Source organism: Phaenicophaeus curvirostris, chromosome 3, assembly GCF_032191515.1.
Source record: "Phaenicophaeus curvirostris isolate KB17595 chromosome 3, BPBGC_Pcur_1.0, whole genome shotgun sequence".
Lineage (NCBI taxonomy): Eukaryota > Metazoa > Chordata > Aves > Cuculiformes > Cuculidae > Phaenicophaeus > Phaenicophaeus curvirostris.
This window is the reverse complement of record NC_091394.1, coordinates 94,034,609-94,050,639: the sequence shown is the minus strand read 5'-3', so window position 1 is coordinate 94,050,639 and position 16,031 is coordinate 94,034,609. Positions and strand designations below refer to the sequence as shown.

The 16,031-nt window shown below is 48.5% G+C and overlaps 3 protein-coding genes across 3 annotated transcripts in view; 1 reads left to right on the top strand and 2 right to left on the bottom strand.

Annotated features, from left to right (window-relative positions):
• Positions 1-1,996: 1,996 nt before the first annotated feature.
• LOC138718686 (mucin-6-like) lies at positions 1,997-4,021 on the bottom strand. The gene has a single exon (XM_069853187.1). The coding sequence runs from the start codon at positions 4,019-4,021 to the stop codon at positions 1,997-1,999; it is 2,025 nt and encodes a 674-aa protein (XP_069709288.1).
• Positions 4,022-4,140: 119 nt separating this feature from the next.
• On the bottom strand, positions 4,141-5,636 carry LOC138718685 (myristoylated alanine-rich C-kinase substrate-like). Its single transcript, XM_069853185.1, has 2 exons — positions 5,124-5,636; positions 4,141-4,860 (listed from the first exon to the last, which is right to left on the bottom strand). The coding sequence occupies exons 1-2, from the start codon at positions 5,634-5,636 to the stop codon at positions 4,141-4,143; spliced, it is 1,233 nt and encodes a 410-aa protein (XP_069709286.1).
• Positions 5,637-5,697: 61 nt separating this feature from the next.
• The window catches only part of KCNK9 (potassium two pore domain channel subfamily K member 9), an 83,307-nt gene continuing 72,973 nt past the window's right edge, over positions 5,698-16,031 (top strand). Inside the window, exon 1 of the mRNA XM_069853143.1 lies at positions 5,698-6,302. Within this exon, the coding sequence (XP_069709244.1) occupies positions 5,744-6,302 (559 nt within the window). The 5' untranslated portion in view covers positions 5,698-5,743. The remainder of the gene's footprint in view (positions 6,303-16,031) is intronic.

Sequence of the window (16,031 nt, the reverse complement as noted above, 5' to 3'; positions counted from 1 at the left end):
AATGAGGTCTCTTTTGGTGAGGAAAGGTCTTTTTAGTCACTCACATTTGTATTAAAGAGAGAAAAGCCATGCACTCTTTCCTTACCACCTTTCCATGTCAGCTTTACAAAGAGGTATTTTCTTGATTGTTTATTTTTGCAGTTTCCTTTTCTTTCAGTCACTCCATACACCTTAGGTCCCGGTCCTGTACTTGGGCTGACAACAAACTTGCAGTTCCTTGGTGTATGTGTCTTTGCTTCTCACCCAGGTGATGCGAGCTCAGCCTGGCATGCCAGCAGAGCCCATGAGCTGAGCCATAGGTCATCTCGTCCAATGTCAATCGTTCTCCCTGAAGTTTTCCTGAGAGCTCTGCTGACGATGGAAGGTTTGAAGGACACTTCTCTTTGGACATTATTATTTGCTTTGTGGTTCAAATATGGACTTCTGCTGGTGAGTCTGGATAAGCAAAGACTGGTCCTCAGAGAAGTGGATACTTTCTCAGGAACAAGGACAGCAAAAAAGAAGAAAATCCCAAATTCTTGTAGATGTTAAAAAAAATGTTTAAAAAATAACTATCATTTTTCTCTAAACAACGCTGAAAGCTTTGCAAGTACACAGATACGAAGGTTTCCTGTTCCACATCTTTAGCAAAATGCTAATACTCATATTTCTCCGGAAAGCACTATACCAATCTGCAGATTGACGGTGCAGACTGATGAGAAAAAGGCTGTGAGCTCATGGCTGTGCCTGTATCCTCCATTACTGTCACCCTACTCTGTACCTTGAAGTCCCACAGAGACCTTCTACCTTCCCAGCTCCCCACAGGCTCTGCTTTGACCCCACTCTAACCACCACTTTCCAGCTAAAGGTTAATTACTCCAGGGGACATTTCCATCTAAGCTGCTGCCCGCAGGTTGCAATCCCTGCCTGAGTGCTATTTTTAGACCAGCTCCTTCGTTGCTATTGATCCCAGTCACCCTCTGTTAATTAGATACACACAACACACAGCATTTGCAACTCATTTATCAATTCCATTCAGCACCTCCCTCTCCTGAGATGTAATTTGGAGCCCTCCTTGAATCATGCTATTGATCTTTCCCAGCAACTTTGCTATAGGATTCTCTGTATTGCAAACTATTTATAGATTCTTCTTTTGCTGCTGCTCTCCCTTGGGGAATCAGAAATGGGCAACGGTAATCAGACTTCTATTTTTAAGGAGTTGATCGAAACCAGATATTTCCTCTTTTCTCCTTCTTTCCCCTCCTTCTTCTGTTGCTGTTATGTACAGGCTTCCTTCAGCAGGCAAGACCTTCCTGCTCCATGTGGTGCTATAGTGATTCTGGTAATGCTTAGGTGATGTGATGCATAATTTGAGCTGGCTGAAATTTTGTTTGCTGAATTAATGAAATTAATTTCTTCTCCTGTCTGCGTCCAAGAGTTTTACAAAGGGCTTTGTGTCTGCTCTGCCTGAGGTACGCATTTAAAGAGGGCTTCAGTCTCAGAGGCTGCCTTCTCAGCCTGCAACTTTGATCCATTTGCAAGGCACTGAGTTCCCATTCACAGAATCATAGAATGGTTTGGGCTGGAAGGAACTTTAAAGATCATCCAGTTCCAACCCCCCTGCAGGAGACAGCTCCCATTGGATAAGGTTGCTCAGAGCCTCATCCAACCTGGCCTTGGACACCTCCAGGGATGGGGCATCCACTGCTTCCCTGGGCAATCTGTTCCAGTGCCTCACCACCCTCACAAGATCAACAACAAAAAAATCTTCCTAGTCTAAATCTCCATTTTTTCATCTTAAAACCATTACCCCTTATCCCATCGCTACACTCCCCCATAAAGAGCCCTCCTCATCTTTCCTGGAGACCCACTTAAAGTACTGGAAAGCTGCTACAAGTTATCCTTGGAGCCTTCTCTTCCCTAGACTGAACAACTCCAAGTCTCTCAGGCTGTCCCTTGTATCTCAGGAAGGGCCTTAGACAATGTTTGGTCAGGAGAGAGAGGGACGAAATTGGTTTTAGGGATGGAGGATGGCAGTAATGAGCCCTGGAGGACTAGGACTTGTGAAAGACCCAAACGGAGGGAAGGGGCTGTGTGCTGTGTGTGGCACGCTGTGGTGCATGGGGTGTGGAGCTGGGGAGGTGGTGGTGGTGATGTGTGTTTGAATGGAGATTTGGGGTATGTGTGTGGCTATAGAGAGGAAAGGTGTGGAGCTGTGGTGCGTTGGAGCAGTGTGGGTGCAGGGCTGTGTGAGTGGAGCTGTGGTGTGCGGGGCTGCGGAGTGTGGGGGGCATGATGTGAAGCTGTGGTGCGTGGGGCTGCGTGTGTGAGTGTGTGTAGGCAGTGCTGTGTGTTGCTGTGGGGTGTGTGACTGCCGTGTGTGGGGTTGAGGGGGTCTACGTGGAGCTGTGGTGTGTGTGTAACTGTTGCGTGGAGCTACAGTGTGTGGAGCTGAGTGGGTGTGTGTAACTGGTGTGTGGTGGCTGTGGTTTGTGTGGAGCTGTGGTGTGGTGCCTGTTGCACAGTGGATGGGTTGTGTGTGGAGCTGTGGTGCGTGTGTGTCTGGTTGTGGTGTGTGGCATGGTGTGGTGGATGAGGTGTGTGTGGAGATACGTGGTGGCTGTGGTGTGTGGAGCAGTGGTCCATGGTGGTGAGCAGATGTGTGTGAAGTCTGTGGTGTGGTGGAGCTCTGGTGTGTGTAGAGCTGCAGGGTGGTGGCTGTGGTGTGTATGTCTGTGGTGTGTGGCATGGTGTGGTGGATGTGGTATGCTGGCTGTGGTTTGTGAAGCTGTGGTGTGTGAAGCTGTGGTGTATGGAGTGCTAGTGTGTGTGGAGCTGTGATGTATGGAACGCTAGTGTGTGTTGAGCTGTGGGGTATGTAGAGCTGTGGTGTGCAAGGCTGAGAGTGCGTATGTGGAGATGTGGTCTGTGTGGAGCTATGGTGTATGCGGAGCTGTGGTGTGGTGGCTGTGCCGTGTAGGGCTGTGGTGTGGGGAACTGGTGTGGTGGCTGTGGTGCATGGTGGAGCTGTGGTGTGGTGCCTGTTGCACAGTGGATGTGTTGTGTGTGAAGCTGTGGCGTGTGTGGAGCTGTTTTGTGGGGCCGAGTGGGTGGGTGCAGAGCTGGCGGGGGGTGGGGGTGCTGCATGTGTGGAACTCGTGTCTGGAACTGTGCTGTGTGGAGCTGTGTGTGTATATGTGCAACCACGGTGTGTGTAGCTCTGGTGGGTAGAGCTGTGGTGTGGTGGCTGCACTGCGTATGGCTGTGGTGTGTATGGCTGTGGTGCGTATGGCTGTGGTGAGGTGTGTGGCATGGTGTGGAGGCTGTGGTGCACGTGAAGCTGTGGTATACTGGGTGAAGCTGTGGTGTGTGTGTATCTGTGGTGTGGTAGTTGTGGTGCAAGTGGTGTGGTGGCTGTGGTGCATGCGGCGTGGTGTGTGGAGCTGTGCTGCATGTGGATCTGTGGCGTGCTGGCTGTGGTGTGTGGTGCCTGTGCAGCGCGAGGCTCTGCTGCGGTTGCTGTGCTGTGTGTGCATCCCTGGTGCAGTGGCTGTGGTGCATGGTGGCCGTGCAACATGCGGCTCAGGTGCAGTGGCTGTGCTGTGTGTGCATCTGTGGTGCGATGCCTGTGCTGCCTGTGGCTCTGGTGTGGTGGCTGTGCCGTGTGGGACTGTGCTGTGCGTATCCGTGGTGTGCTGGCTATGCTGTGTGGTGCCTGTGTAGCATGTGGCTGTGCTGTGGCTGTGGTGCACGGTGGCTGTGTAGCAGGTGGCTCGGGTGCGGGGACTGCGCTGTGCGGTAGCTGTGCTGCGTGTATCCGCGGCGCGGTGGCTGTGCTGTGCGGGGCTGTGCTGTGCGGTGCCTGAGCAGCATGTGGCTCTGGTGCGGTGGCTGTGCTGTGCGGGGCTGGGCTGTGTGTATCCGCGGTGCGGTGGCTGTGTTGTGGCTGTGATGCGTGTATCCGCGGTGCGGTGGCTGTGCTGTGGCTGTGATGCGTGTATCCGTAGTGCGGTGGCTGTGCTGTGCGGTGCCTGTGCAGCATGTGGCTCTGGTGCGGTGGCTGTGCTGTGCGGGGCTGGGCTGTGCGGAGCTGCGCTGTGTGTATCCGTGGTGCGGTGGCTGTGCTGTGGCTGTGATGCGCGGAGCCTGTGCAGTGTGCGGCTAAGGTGCGGTAGCTGTGCTGCGTGTATCCGCGGTGCGGTGGCTTTGCTGTGTGGGGCTGCGCTGCGTGTATCCGTGGTGAGGTGGCTGTGCTGTGGCTGTGATGCGCGGTGCCTGTGCCGTGTGCGGCTCAGGAGCGGTGCCCGCGCCGCGTGTATCCGCCGTGCGGTGCCTGTGCTGTGCGGTGCCTGTGCAGCATGTGTCTCTGGCGCGGTGGCCGCGCTGCGCGTATCCGTGGTGCTGCGCCCTGGCTGCGATGCGCGGTGCTCGTGCAGCGCGCGGCTCGGGTGCGGCGGCCGTGCGGGGCTGCGCTGTGCGGGGCGGCCCCCAGCCCCGAGCCTCCCCGTCCCGCTCCCCTGCCCGCCGCGCGGCTCGGGGCGGGGTCTCCGCGCTCAGGCAGCTCTCGGCCCGCCCCGCCGCCCCCTCCCGGCCCCCTCGGCCGCCGGGGCGTGGCCGAGCGCGGGGGGAGGCGTGAAAGAGCCGCGCCGGGGGCCGCGCCGCCGCTGGTGGCTGGCAGGGCGGCGGCGCCGACGGGGTTAAGGCGGTCCCCGCGGCGGGCAGGGGCAGCGCCCGCCTCCCGTGCCGGCGCCGGAGCGGGCACACACGCTCACACGCACACACACACTTACACACGCGCTCACACGCACGCGGACACGGACACGCACACACGCGATGGCAGAGGGGCGCGGGCTCGCTTTTCCCCGAGATGATGTCAAGAGCCTGGGAGAAGGAGGAGGAGGAGGAGGAGGACGGTTGCTCTTTTTCTTAACGGCTTTGTTCTAAAAGCATCCTAAATAAAGCAGCCCCAGCCCCGAGCGCCGGGGGAGCAGCCGCGAAAGTAGCTTTTTTTTTTTTTCTTTTTCCCCTTTATCTTTTTTTTTTTTTTTTTTTAAAAAAAATCTCCTCGTCTCTGGCTTTGTGTCCGCCCCTCCCCGTTCTCTCTCTCTCTCCCGGGGAAGCCGACGGCTTTTTTTTTTCCCCACCACCGGCTCCTCCCGGCTTCCCGAGCCCGGAGGCAGCTCCCGCCGCCGTCCCGGGCAGGTGCTCCGCGACCGGCGGGCGCCTCCTTCCCTGCCCATCCCGGCGACCGGGGCGGCTCCGCGTTTCTCCCGCCGCTCGGCACCGGCTTCCCCCGCCGCCAGGGACCCGGCGCCGGCTCGGCTCCCGGGGATGCTGCCCCCAACTCCCCGCCCGCCGCCTGTCTCCGCCGCCGCCGCCGCCGCACCGGACGCCGCTCCGCTGCCACCTGCAGCAGCCCCGCTCTCCTCCGCGCCTCGGCGGAAGGAATAAAAGCTCCCAGGCCGTCCCGAAGGCGACCTGGTCGGGTCGGGTCCCCGGCGGCAGGAGCACCCCCCCCCCCCCCGCCCCGTGCGAATGGGAGCGCTGCCGCCGCCCGTTTTCCCACGCTCCCGCCGCGCCGCCTGAAGAAACTTGGGACGGCGGCGGCCTCCGCCTCCCCTCCGCGCCCCGCCAGGGCTGCGGGGGACCCTTCCCATCCCCGCCGCCGCCGCGGGACCCCGGCCCCTGGGCGGTGCGCCCCCTTTTCGCGGCGGGGACCCCCTGCTCCTGGCCTCGGCGCTGGGGAGGAGCGGGGGTGCCCTGGATGGCCCTGCGCACTGGGACGGCTTGGTTTGGGCAGGTCCTGCGCAGAGTTTCCCGGCTCCAGGGCACCTGGTCCCGGCGCTCCAGCAGCCTCCTGTGCCTCTCCTCTTCCCAGGAGCCCGAGCAGGCGGGCGGAGAGCGGCCGCCGCCGCAGAACGAGCTGCCCCGCCGCCAGCCCCCCCGGCAGCTGCCCCCCTGCTGCGGCTGCTGCGGCTCGTCGGATCCCCGGGCGACCAGGGGGGGACATGGTCCCCTCACTCGCCCCTTGCTGGCGGCCATGAAGAGGCAGAACGTGCGGACCCTGTCCCTCATCATCTGCACGTTCACCTACCTGCTGGTCGGGGCCGCCGTCTTTGATGCCCTGGAGTCCGACAACGAGATGCGGGAGGAGGAAAAACTCAAAGCCGAGGAGATCCGGCTCAAAGGAAAGTACAACATCACCAGCGAGGACTACCGGCAGCTGGAGTTGGTGATCATGCAGTCTGAGCCGCACCGGGCCGGCGTCCAGTGGAAATTCGCCGGCTCCTTCTACTTTGCCATCACGGTCATCACGACCATCGGTGAGCGTCTCACCTCGGGGAGGGCCTTGAGGGGTCAGGGCTGGGTCTGGGTCAAAAGCCCTCCTGGTTGGGAGGAAGGGAGTGGTGGTGGTGGGGGGCATGGCATGTGAAGGGTTAAGTGCTGGATGAGTTTTTTGGCTTCCCTCTCATGTTATGCAATTTACCGCTCTACACGGGCACTTGTTGGACTTGGTGTTGTCCCACAGCTCTTCCCCTGGAGATGGAGCCTCTGTCCCTGTGTGGGACTGGAGAGGTGTGGGGCTGGCCTGGTGGGGCATTGGCACAGACCAGGAGGCTACCACTGAGCTGTGGCTTGGGTGGCAAAGGGGAGAGGGGAAGAAGCAGGGCAATACGCTTCCAGGGTTTCCCTCAGGAAGACAAAAGCCCTGTTGCCACATTCCTCGTACCTTTGCTCTAGAGACGTGGTGGAAACTTAGGCAAAAGACAGTTGAATGAGGATGAAAATGGTGAGGGCATGGGAAGTGGATCAGCTGGGAAAGCCCGTGATGTGGCCAAGTGTAGCCCTGCTTTCGCGAACTTTGTTTTGGCAATGGCAAGGGCTGTGGTGGGGCGTCCCACAGCTGTGGTCCCATTGCTGGGCCTCTCCTGGGCATTCCCAACATGTTCTTGAAGTTTTTATTGCAGCTGGGGTGTCTGATATGCCAACAGGTCACAGTTTGCATCTCCTCTCTTGTGGGCACATGGTCAGACAGGCAAAATGATGCTCGCTGTCGCATCTGTACTACACAGGTTCCCAGGCGTGCCATTTCCCAGGATGGTCAAGGGACAGTCAGTGGACAGAGCCACAGGCTGTCATTTTGTACTTCTCTGCTTCCCAGAGTTTACGCAGAGTGTTTCACATAAAGTTTGCTTCCCTGCAGTAAAAATAAATACTACAATAAGTCAAGGCTACCGAGTGCACACAGAACTGTGCTACAACTCTGGCTTTGGATTGATGAGCAGGTTTATTCTTCCTGGTTTTATATTCATTAGGTGGATTTACTGAGGCAGTTGTTAATGTTCTTCTCCCAATACTTTTAGATGTTCCCCTTTAACATCTGGGGAGATCAAAAAAGACCTGTTTAGCTCTGTCGCTGTTTGATAGTGCATTATATTGGACAGGACGTGAAAGACTAGTGCTCTTATTAATATGGAAGGACTTAATCTTTTTACCAGCTTACTACTTGTTAGAAGAAGTTTGCACATTGCCACCTGAAGATACTGACAGTTTTCAGCAGAACATGCTGTCTGCTGCCCTTTGAGCAGTGTTTACTTACATTTGTATTTGACTACATTGTAACCGGGGAAGTAAAAAATTTTCTTTCAATCACCCTCTGACAGGTTGAAGCCTATTTGTCCTTACAAAGATAAGACTTCTATGGGAAAATCTCTTCTTTTCTGTTACTATATGAATATATATATTAAAAATGCATATATTAATATGTTACAGAAGTAGACTATCACTTTGGCTGGTGACTTAGATTTCCTGCTGTTCGTTGCAATGTCAGAACTCTCCTTCCTCCTTTGGTCACTGATTCTCTCTTCCCCCATCTGTCTCTTATCATTTATTTTTGCTAAGTGAATACTGGACTGTCATTCCTTTCTGGGTTACAACAGGACTTCCATGCACATGCCTGTGTACTCTGTACTACTGCCTGAGACGTGGCTGCAATACTTTCTGCGTTCTTAAGCTCCCTCAGTGACAGGTAGAATTGGCTGTTCTTACAGTACTTTGCTGTTTTGATCATATTTTACTTGGAAACAAGTACAACTTGCTTCAGAAGCTTTAGCGTTTTCTCCTGTTAAGAACTGGGATTTGTTAAGGAAGCTTGGAGCACCTCAGCGTGCAGAGGATAGCATGCATTACTGTAGGCAGAGGCGCTTTGGGATGTCAGAATTGTTTAAATTTGAAATGTGTGTAGCAATGGGGAACCACTGGAAGGAAGAGTGATAATAAAGGATGGTGCAGAAGAACAGACATTCTTTAACAATTGCTCATTTGGGAAACTCTGCTGCAGGAGGATATGTGATCTGTCTTTCAAAAGTTTATTAATAGTTACAATCTGCATCTTGCCAAATGCACTACGATTTTCTGTATATTCTCTTCAGTACTAAAGTGGCTTTGTGATGTTACCTGATCTACTGGTAGTCTATTAAAGTGAATATAGAGGTGTCTTTATTTATTTTTTTTTAAAAAATGCTTATTTACCCTAAAATAATTTGGTTCAAAGGAGGAAAAATTACTTTCTGTACTAAGTTCTCAGGAAAATAAGAGAAGATTTCTTCTCTATGTTTCTTGCATGGGACAATGATCTTAAATGTTCATATTAATCTTTTGTGATTCCTTTTAATTTAACTGTGTGTACACTCTCACATACATTTCCATCTCCCTCTGAAACCTTCCAGACAGACTTCAAGAGGCACTTGCAGTTGTGAACGCAGTAGCAAACGTGCTGTAGCCAGTAGGTGCTCCTGCAAAAGTGCACCTAACTAACTGTCGCAGGCTGGTTTTTAAAGCATAGTGAGTAGGGACCTTCGTTGCAGAATCTAGAGCGGTACATATGCCTCTACAAAACTTCTCTTCAGAGAAGCGAAACAGGAGTCAGCGGGCCACAAAGTCTAGCCGCGTGCATGCAAAGGCAGACCGATTCACATCTGACTTAATTGTTCTCCTAGATACTGCCGCGCTAGCAACATGTCTCATGTCTGAAGCGATTGCCTCTTCCCTGCGTTGATGTAAACCGCTGTGGCTTTCATACAGCCACAGGCGTTTGTCGCTGGCCACCGACCACGAGCCCGCGGCCACTGGTCGCCTGGCGGGGCGGGCCGTGGTGCTGAAGGGACAGCTCCCGCCGAGCCCCACGGGGAGGGCCGTGGTGCTGAAGGGACAGCTCCCGCCGCGCCCCACGGGGAGGGCCGTGGTGCTGAAGGGACAGCTCCCGCCGAGCCCCACGGGGAGGGCCGTGGTGCTGAAGGGACAGCTCCCGCCGCGCCCCGCTCCGCCGGGGCCGGGCGCCCCCCGAGCCGGCAGTCTCCGCCGCTCGATGCTTCCCGGGAAAAGGCATCCTTCCAGGACCTGTTGGGAGACGAGCAGGAAAGACTGAGAGCCTCTTGGGCAAGGTGAAGCGCTGACATTTGGTCGCCTCTCACGTTTCCTCTAACCTATGGCATTAGGCTCTTATTAGAGGGCAGTAGGGGTTGTTGCTACCTTGTCAAGCTGAGTACTAAACAAAGAGGCGAGGACTGATCAAGTAAAATGAAACATTTCTTTCCACCTGTGACACAACATTTTTTTCTCTGCTCCCCAGGTGCACTGTTGTTTTTTGTTTTGTTTTTTGTTTGTTTTGTTTTGATTTTTCTATTTTTTGAACTGACCCAGCACGAAACAATTAAACTGCAGATGCTACAACATTCAGTGACGCTGCTCTTAAAATTCAAACACAGAAGAAAAATACCCTGCTTTTACAAACTTTTCGTTGTGTTTGAATTCTGTGAAAGTTTTCAGATGATCAAAAAGAATTAGTGAACTGTTCTTCTCTCTCACTAGTTGCTGAATTTGTTTCAGTATTGTTCTCACTTCAGAGTTAACTTGTATAATTTCCTATCTATTTCCAGTTATATAGCCAAAATGATGGTAGGGAGTGTTTTATCCAAGTTTTCTATCCATCTACTTGTCTTTTATGAGATACACCGTAGAATACACTTCAGTGTTTGTCAAGAGGCTGGATACAATGAATGCAAACACAGATTTTGGAAAATAAAGGTAATTCCTAGGATTCCTACTAAGTTTTAATGCCCTTTTGTACAGGTTTATAGGAGTAAACTGCTTCCACATGAGCAGGTGTCAACATTGTCAAAATGTGTTATTGGTATGGATATTGCTCCATCATTTAGGCCTTAAAGGGTGATAGTCATACTTGATTTAACACTACTGAGCTCTAGTAAACACTGCATATTTCTGGAGGCTTGTGCAGAATGTAAGGAACTGAAAGCTGTTTATGTGACCCTAAAATGAACTGAAACAACAAACAGATTGAGAACTTTTATTTATTTATTTATTTTTCCTGAGAAGTGACTGTAAGGAGAACAAAATTAAGACAGTGTGTGCTGTGAATCGCTAGTCTGTCTTTCTAGCTTTTAGGTCTCTGTTTTCAGTTTCAAACCTACTACAAGCAGTGCCTGAACTATCTTGGTGTAGAGAGACAAATTATTTTTCAAGAATGTGGTACAATACCTGTAATGGTGAATGGAATATCCACCTGTTGCCAGCTGTTTGGCTGCTGAGTAGATAAACACTCATGAACTGTCTGCTTCCAGATCAGGAGATTTATTTTTCTGGCAGATGGTGGCCTGACAGGGAGTTTGAACCTGCATTAATGAACTAAGCAAACACATGCTTAAGTCCATTTCAGGATAGTAGTTAAGTCTCCATATCCTCTCTCTGCATCTCTTCACTCTTCTATAAAATGGGTATAAAAATGCCAAACCGGTAGTGTTGCAATGTCTCTAATCTGGGTTAGAAAAAGAGGCAAGTGTTTTCCTATGTAAATTATTTTGCCAGTATTGTTCCTCCTTTAAGACTAGCCTCTGGTATTTTGAGTCTGCTCCTGGTTTTTGAATAGTAGGGAACCATGGCAGATGGACAATGTGCAATGGAAAGAAAGAAAAGAATGGAAAAAGACAAGGCGTCACAAAGGAAACATAAAGAACAAAGATATCAATGTTTTGGTTGGTTAATTGGTTAACTGCAGCATTCATGACTTGCTAGGACCACTAAGGCCATATCTCATGTGTAAAAAGCAAACAAATACAGACAAAATTAAAGCCACTCTGTTATTAATAAACTGAGGTGAAGGTAGAGAGGAAAAGTCACTGGAGATACGAATGCTTGTAGATACACTGAATTAATGAGTCTCCTCATTCACACCATCTGAAGCTTTAATGGAGAATACTAGATGATCAAGACTTGCAGTATCTGTTGGTGGTATCTCCAAGGCAAGGAGGAGGTCAGCTTCAGCGAACTGAGGAAAGAAGAACTGCACATAGGATTTTGTTCCCCTGCATAACGTAAATATTCTGTAAGATCTTTTCCTATTATGCTTTTTTGTCTCATGGAGAATTTAAAAAAAAAAAACAACAAACCGAAGCCAACAACAAACAGAACAACAAATAACTATCCAAAATAGCGTTCTGCTAACACAGAAGGGACTTTGTGACTGCATTGCTTACATGTTCATAGAAACAGTTCTTGAAAACTGATTTTGCCCTTTCTGGCACGTTCTTGCCAGAGGGACATTAGCAAAAGCTTTTTAAAAATCACTGATAAGCCAGACAAAAATACAGCTTAGGCTGATGCTGAACTGCAGCTTCCCACTGCATGGCTTACTGGCAGTACAAATGCAATATCCAGCAGAGTCTAAAAACAGTTTTGGGAAAGCGTCGAGAAACCTCTAGCTACTCAGCTGGGTGATGGTGTCAGCAGATTTCCTTAGTGTAACCAGCCCTGAGAAATAAGTTGTAGCTGCTTTTGCCTTTGTGGTGGAATGTGGACTGGCTAACCTCTTGAAGACTTTATCAGCCATACGTTCTGTGATTTTCTGAATCTTCATTTTTCCACCTTGATCTCTAACAGTTCCTGGGCTAGCTTGAGAAAGAAAACCAAAGATCTTCGAAATTCCATTTTCTCCACTGTATGATCTTTGCTTATTGATTATCTTTCTGTGCAGCGAAACCATTTATGTGCCTTTGCAAGTGTGAGCATAGAAATATCTGTGTTTGCCCACTGACAAGGCTGTAAGTTAGAAGTGTTGGTGAGTCTTCTGGGAAAGAAGTTAGCTGAAGAAGAAAATGACCCTGCTGATAGGAGGAAGCAGAAATTTACGGGGCAGAACAGAGAAGGAGAGGAGGTGTTGTAGACTAAGAATAAGGGAAAAAGTTTGGCTGTTAGCTATGGACTTATGCTTGCTTCAACTAAAAAGTATAAAAATCCCTTTGCTTTCTCTGGGAACAGCATCAGAGCTTTGAGGCTTGATCTAAAGAAAAACTGATTAATGGAGACCTTGCCTTTTGGATACCATGGGTTTTGGGACACACGCTGTTGGTCTGGCACAACGCAAGGATCAGAATGCTGTTGTCTTCCCTTGAAGGCAATCTGAGGTGCTAAGGTACTTAGTTCCTTTAATGCCACAGCCTAGTCTTTCATAAATGCTGAAAGCCATGCTCATGGCTTTGAGCTGGAGTTACACAGCACTTGATATTCAGAATGCTGTGCTGACATTAGGTGATTCATCTTCACAACACCTCTGTGTAAAAATTATCCTTAATTTAGAGGCAAGAATATAAAATGACTTTCTGAAGTTTCAGGTTGGGAACTATTTCTAATTGCCAAACAGCTCAGTTCTCTCTCTTTCAGGCCACATGGCATTAATTTATAGCCAGATTAAACAATGAACATGAACAAAAGGCAGAGATCCATGATGAATTCAAGGTGATATTAGCAAGCTTCTGTAGCTTAGGTCTTATGACATGAAGCACCAACAGAACTTGGAGCTTTATTAAGGGAAGGAGCGTATACAATTCTAAGTAATTATCTCCATTAGTATTCTGTGTCTCCTCTTACAGGCCCTTTAGTTATTTAGGTACCCAGCTTCTATGGATTTTAGTGACAATCCTTGACTGGATTTGGATAAAGAGTGCATGAAATATCCTCTACCCCTGTAACAGATGCTAGCAAGGACACTTGCTGGTGATGTAGAACTAATCAGTAAGAGTCCTTGCTGCTTCTAAGCTGAAGTAACAGGTTACTGTGGGCTCACAACAGATGTTCACTGTGTTGCATACCTAATCACTTCTTTTTGGCTTGTGGATATTTTTGAGTGAAGCCATGGGCTTCACTTAAAAAAATTTCACACATGTAGATTGATGTGATGCAAATTAATTTATATTTGTTACCCTCTCTGGATTACACTCCATGGAATCCCCTGACTTCAAGTTAAAATATGTGGATAAAGTCCTTCCCCCAGGTTACCTATGCCCTACCAGGTGCCTATGACTTGATTTGCTGCAATTAACATTGATGTTGTTGGTGATGTAGCAATAGTGAAAGGTTCCATGAGTCAGGGAGTTTTAGGCAAGAAACCCACCCAGAGACTAAGTCCTGATACAAAATCTGTTGTAAATAATGGAAAGAACATTTTGAGTCACGGTAGGTTTGGATCAGGCCATTATTTGACATGAATTGTGCAATGAGAGGAACTATATTGTACAGCAAACCAAATCCTGGAAAATATTTTTAATAGCAGTTTTCAGATTTATTTTTATTAATAATAAAGCAAACAGAATTTGTGATATTTAAAGTGTATGTTGACTTTTGCTTTTATACTGCTTTTAATTTTTTTACTTGAAAGTGGAAGACTAAACTGCATGCCTACTGCATACTTAGAATTTTGAGCAGAGAAATCGTGAGGAAGAATGTTTATGAATTTTATTCTTTTTATTTGTTTTGATGATTTTGTTCTGTTTTATTTTGCTTCCTTTCATTGCTGCCAGACGGCTGACAACCTCTTCTGATCCAGCGTCTTCTGATCCAACCTCTTACGATCCACTGAGATGCTTCTTTTTTTTTAAGAGGTGTATTGCGCGTGCACTTCTTTTATCTTTCAGGAGAGGAAATCCTAAGTTTCTTGGCAGTTTTTTTGTCTTTTCAAAGAATTAAGTGACCATCTTTTTTAATATCTTGCCGATTGCCACGAGAGGATTCTGCGGTCATCGGTTGGTTAAAGGGTTCAGTATCTTTTTAAACTGCTTCCATTATGGAGATGATTAAGCCATGGCAGAGAAAGACATATCTCTGTTAAAGACTCATGCGTTTGTTGCTTATTAGGATGATTAGGAAGGAATAGACTGTATTGCCCTTTCAGTTCTCTGCACCCAAGGAAAGAAGAGCTTCAGAGAAAAGCAGAGAAGTAGAGGGATTAAAAGGTATCTGATAGGAAGCTGATTGTCTCCTTACTCTCCCATCACAGAAGAGGATCGCTCCTTTCACTAGCTGCGTGAGCTCTCTCAGACAGGAAAATTTCACAGAGAGCTTTAGGGCACAGATTGATGAATGAAACCTACAGCAGTGCTCTCTAATTGTATAGTGCAGGAGATTAGCTGCGAGGAAATGCTCAAAGACTCCCAATTCAGGGATAGTCTTGACATGTTGAAGGGAAGGTAGAAATAAAAGAGACCTACTCTCAAAGCAATTAGTGCTGTCAGCAATTTCCTGTGTATGCTACCATTAACTCATTACAGAGGTGTTTTGGGTGCAAGTAGAATATTTTATTTCATCCACCCTCGTTTCTTTTGATGTCTTCTAGAGAGGAGGTCTTTCTCCTATGTGTAAACCATCACAGGGCATTGCTATGGGAAATGAACTGTTGTGAAAAACCTGTGACCACCTAGAAATTTGTCACTGTACTGCATTTCACACCAATCTGAAACTTTTCAGGACCAGACACAGTAGGAAAAATTGCCAAAATAACTCTTGTTTCAAAGGTCTAGGCCTCCACTACTTGAACTAACCAACAGTTGCTGTTAGATTTTAATAGTTTTGAGTGTATGGTGAAACAGGTCTGACTTCATCCAGAGAAAATAGTGTTATTGGCAGTCATAATTTTTACAAATCTGCAGTTTAGAACTTATATTAACTTTGCTCTGGAAGCTAGGGGACCTGCAATGAAATGAACTCCCATCAGCAAGAAGGATGTGGAGCCCTGATCATAAGGCTCTGCATGCAGGCTGTCCCCTGTAAGATAATTCATCTGAAATGTTTTAAAACTGTTCATGAAGTAATGATGATTGAATTCACAATTAGAATCACAATCTTGCATCAGAGAAATGCCTTATACCTGCAGCAGTGACCTGAAGTCTCGGTACTCCTCCAGTGTTTTTCTAGCTTTTGTGAATTACTTTGGCTTTCAGAGGTGGACCAGGAATTTTAGAATAAATCCTTACAGGATAAACCATATAATATATTCTGTTGAGGACTAAAAACAGTAGAAAGATGCCCTCTCAGACTTATTGAAGATTGTTACATATACCTGGCCAGCAAAAAACCTGGGTTGCCCTAGACTGCCGAAGAGGTAAAGAAACATATTTTGAGAAGTGAAGGTCCGGGGGCCCATGTTTGAGGAGTGAGAGTCTCTTCCAACATTTGAAGGGTTCTACCCATCATCGCTCTGCCACATCCTCCATAAAAGTCCCCCGATCTACTGTTTGTTTGCTCCTGGACACCAAATATGAGTTATCATTGCAGTCTTTTTTCCAGTGTTAATTAGGTGTGATAGAAAGGAGATAAAGCTATTTCTAGGGAACTGATAGTTAAAACAGCAACACTCCATCTGTGCCATTGGAATCACATGGAAACTCCAGAGATTTGACCTGAATTCTTTAACTGACCTTTCAACTGGTATGTTAAGAACTCCTGAGTTTCTTCTCTCCTTTGCTCTTTCATGTGGGAATGAACATCCTGAGAAGTGGAAGGAGATGGTAGCTGTTCAGTCTGTACTGATGCTCTATCAGCTTTTGCCATCTTTTCTGGTATTTTTGTCTGACATACAAATAAATGATCATCCAGTCTTCTGGCAGCAAAGGCTTAAGCTCATGATTTGCTCTTAAAACACATCCTGCCTGGTAGTAAAAGGCCTGTTATTTTAAGGGCACTTTTCAAAACAATTAAGGGTTTAG

Coding starts and splice junctions, on each gene's coding strand:
- LOC138718686 (XM_069853187.1), bottom strand. CDS start 4,021: ATGCTGCACAGGCACCGCACAGCACAGCCACCGCACTACGGATACACG.
- LOC138718685 (XM_069853185.1), bottom strand. CDS start 5,636: ATGGGAAGGGTCCCCCGCAGCCCTGGCGGGGCGCGGAGGGGAGGCGGA. Junction 4,861..5,123: donor GAAGCCGGGAGGAGCCGGTG/GTGGGGAAAAAA, acceptor TCCTTCTCCCAG/GCTCTTGACATCATCTCGGG.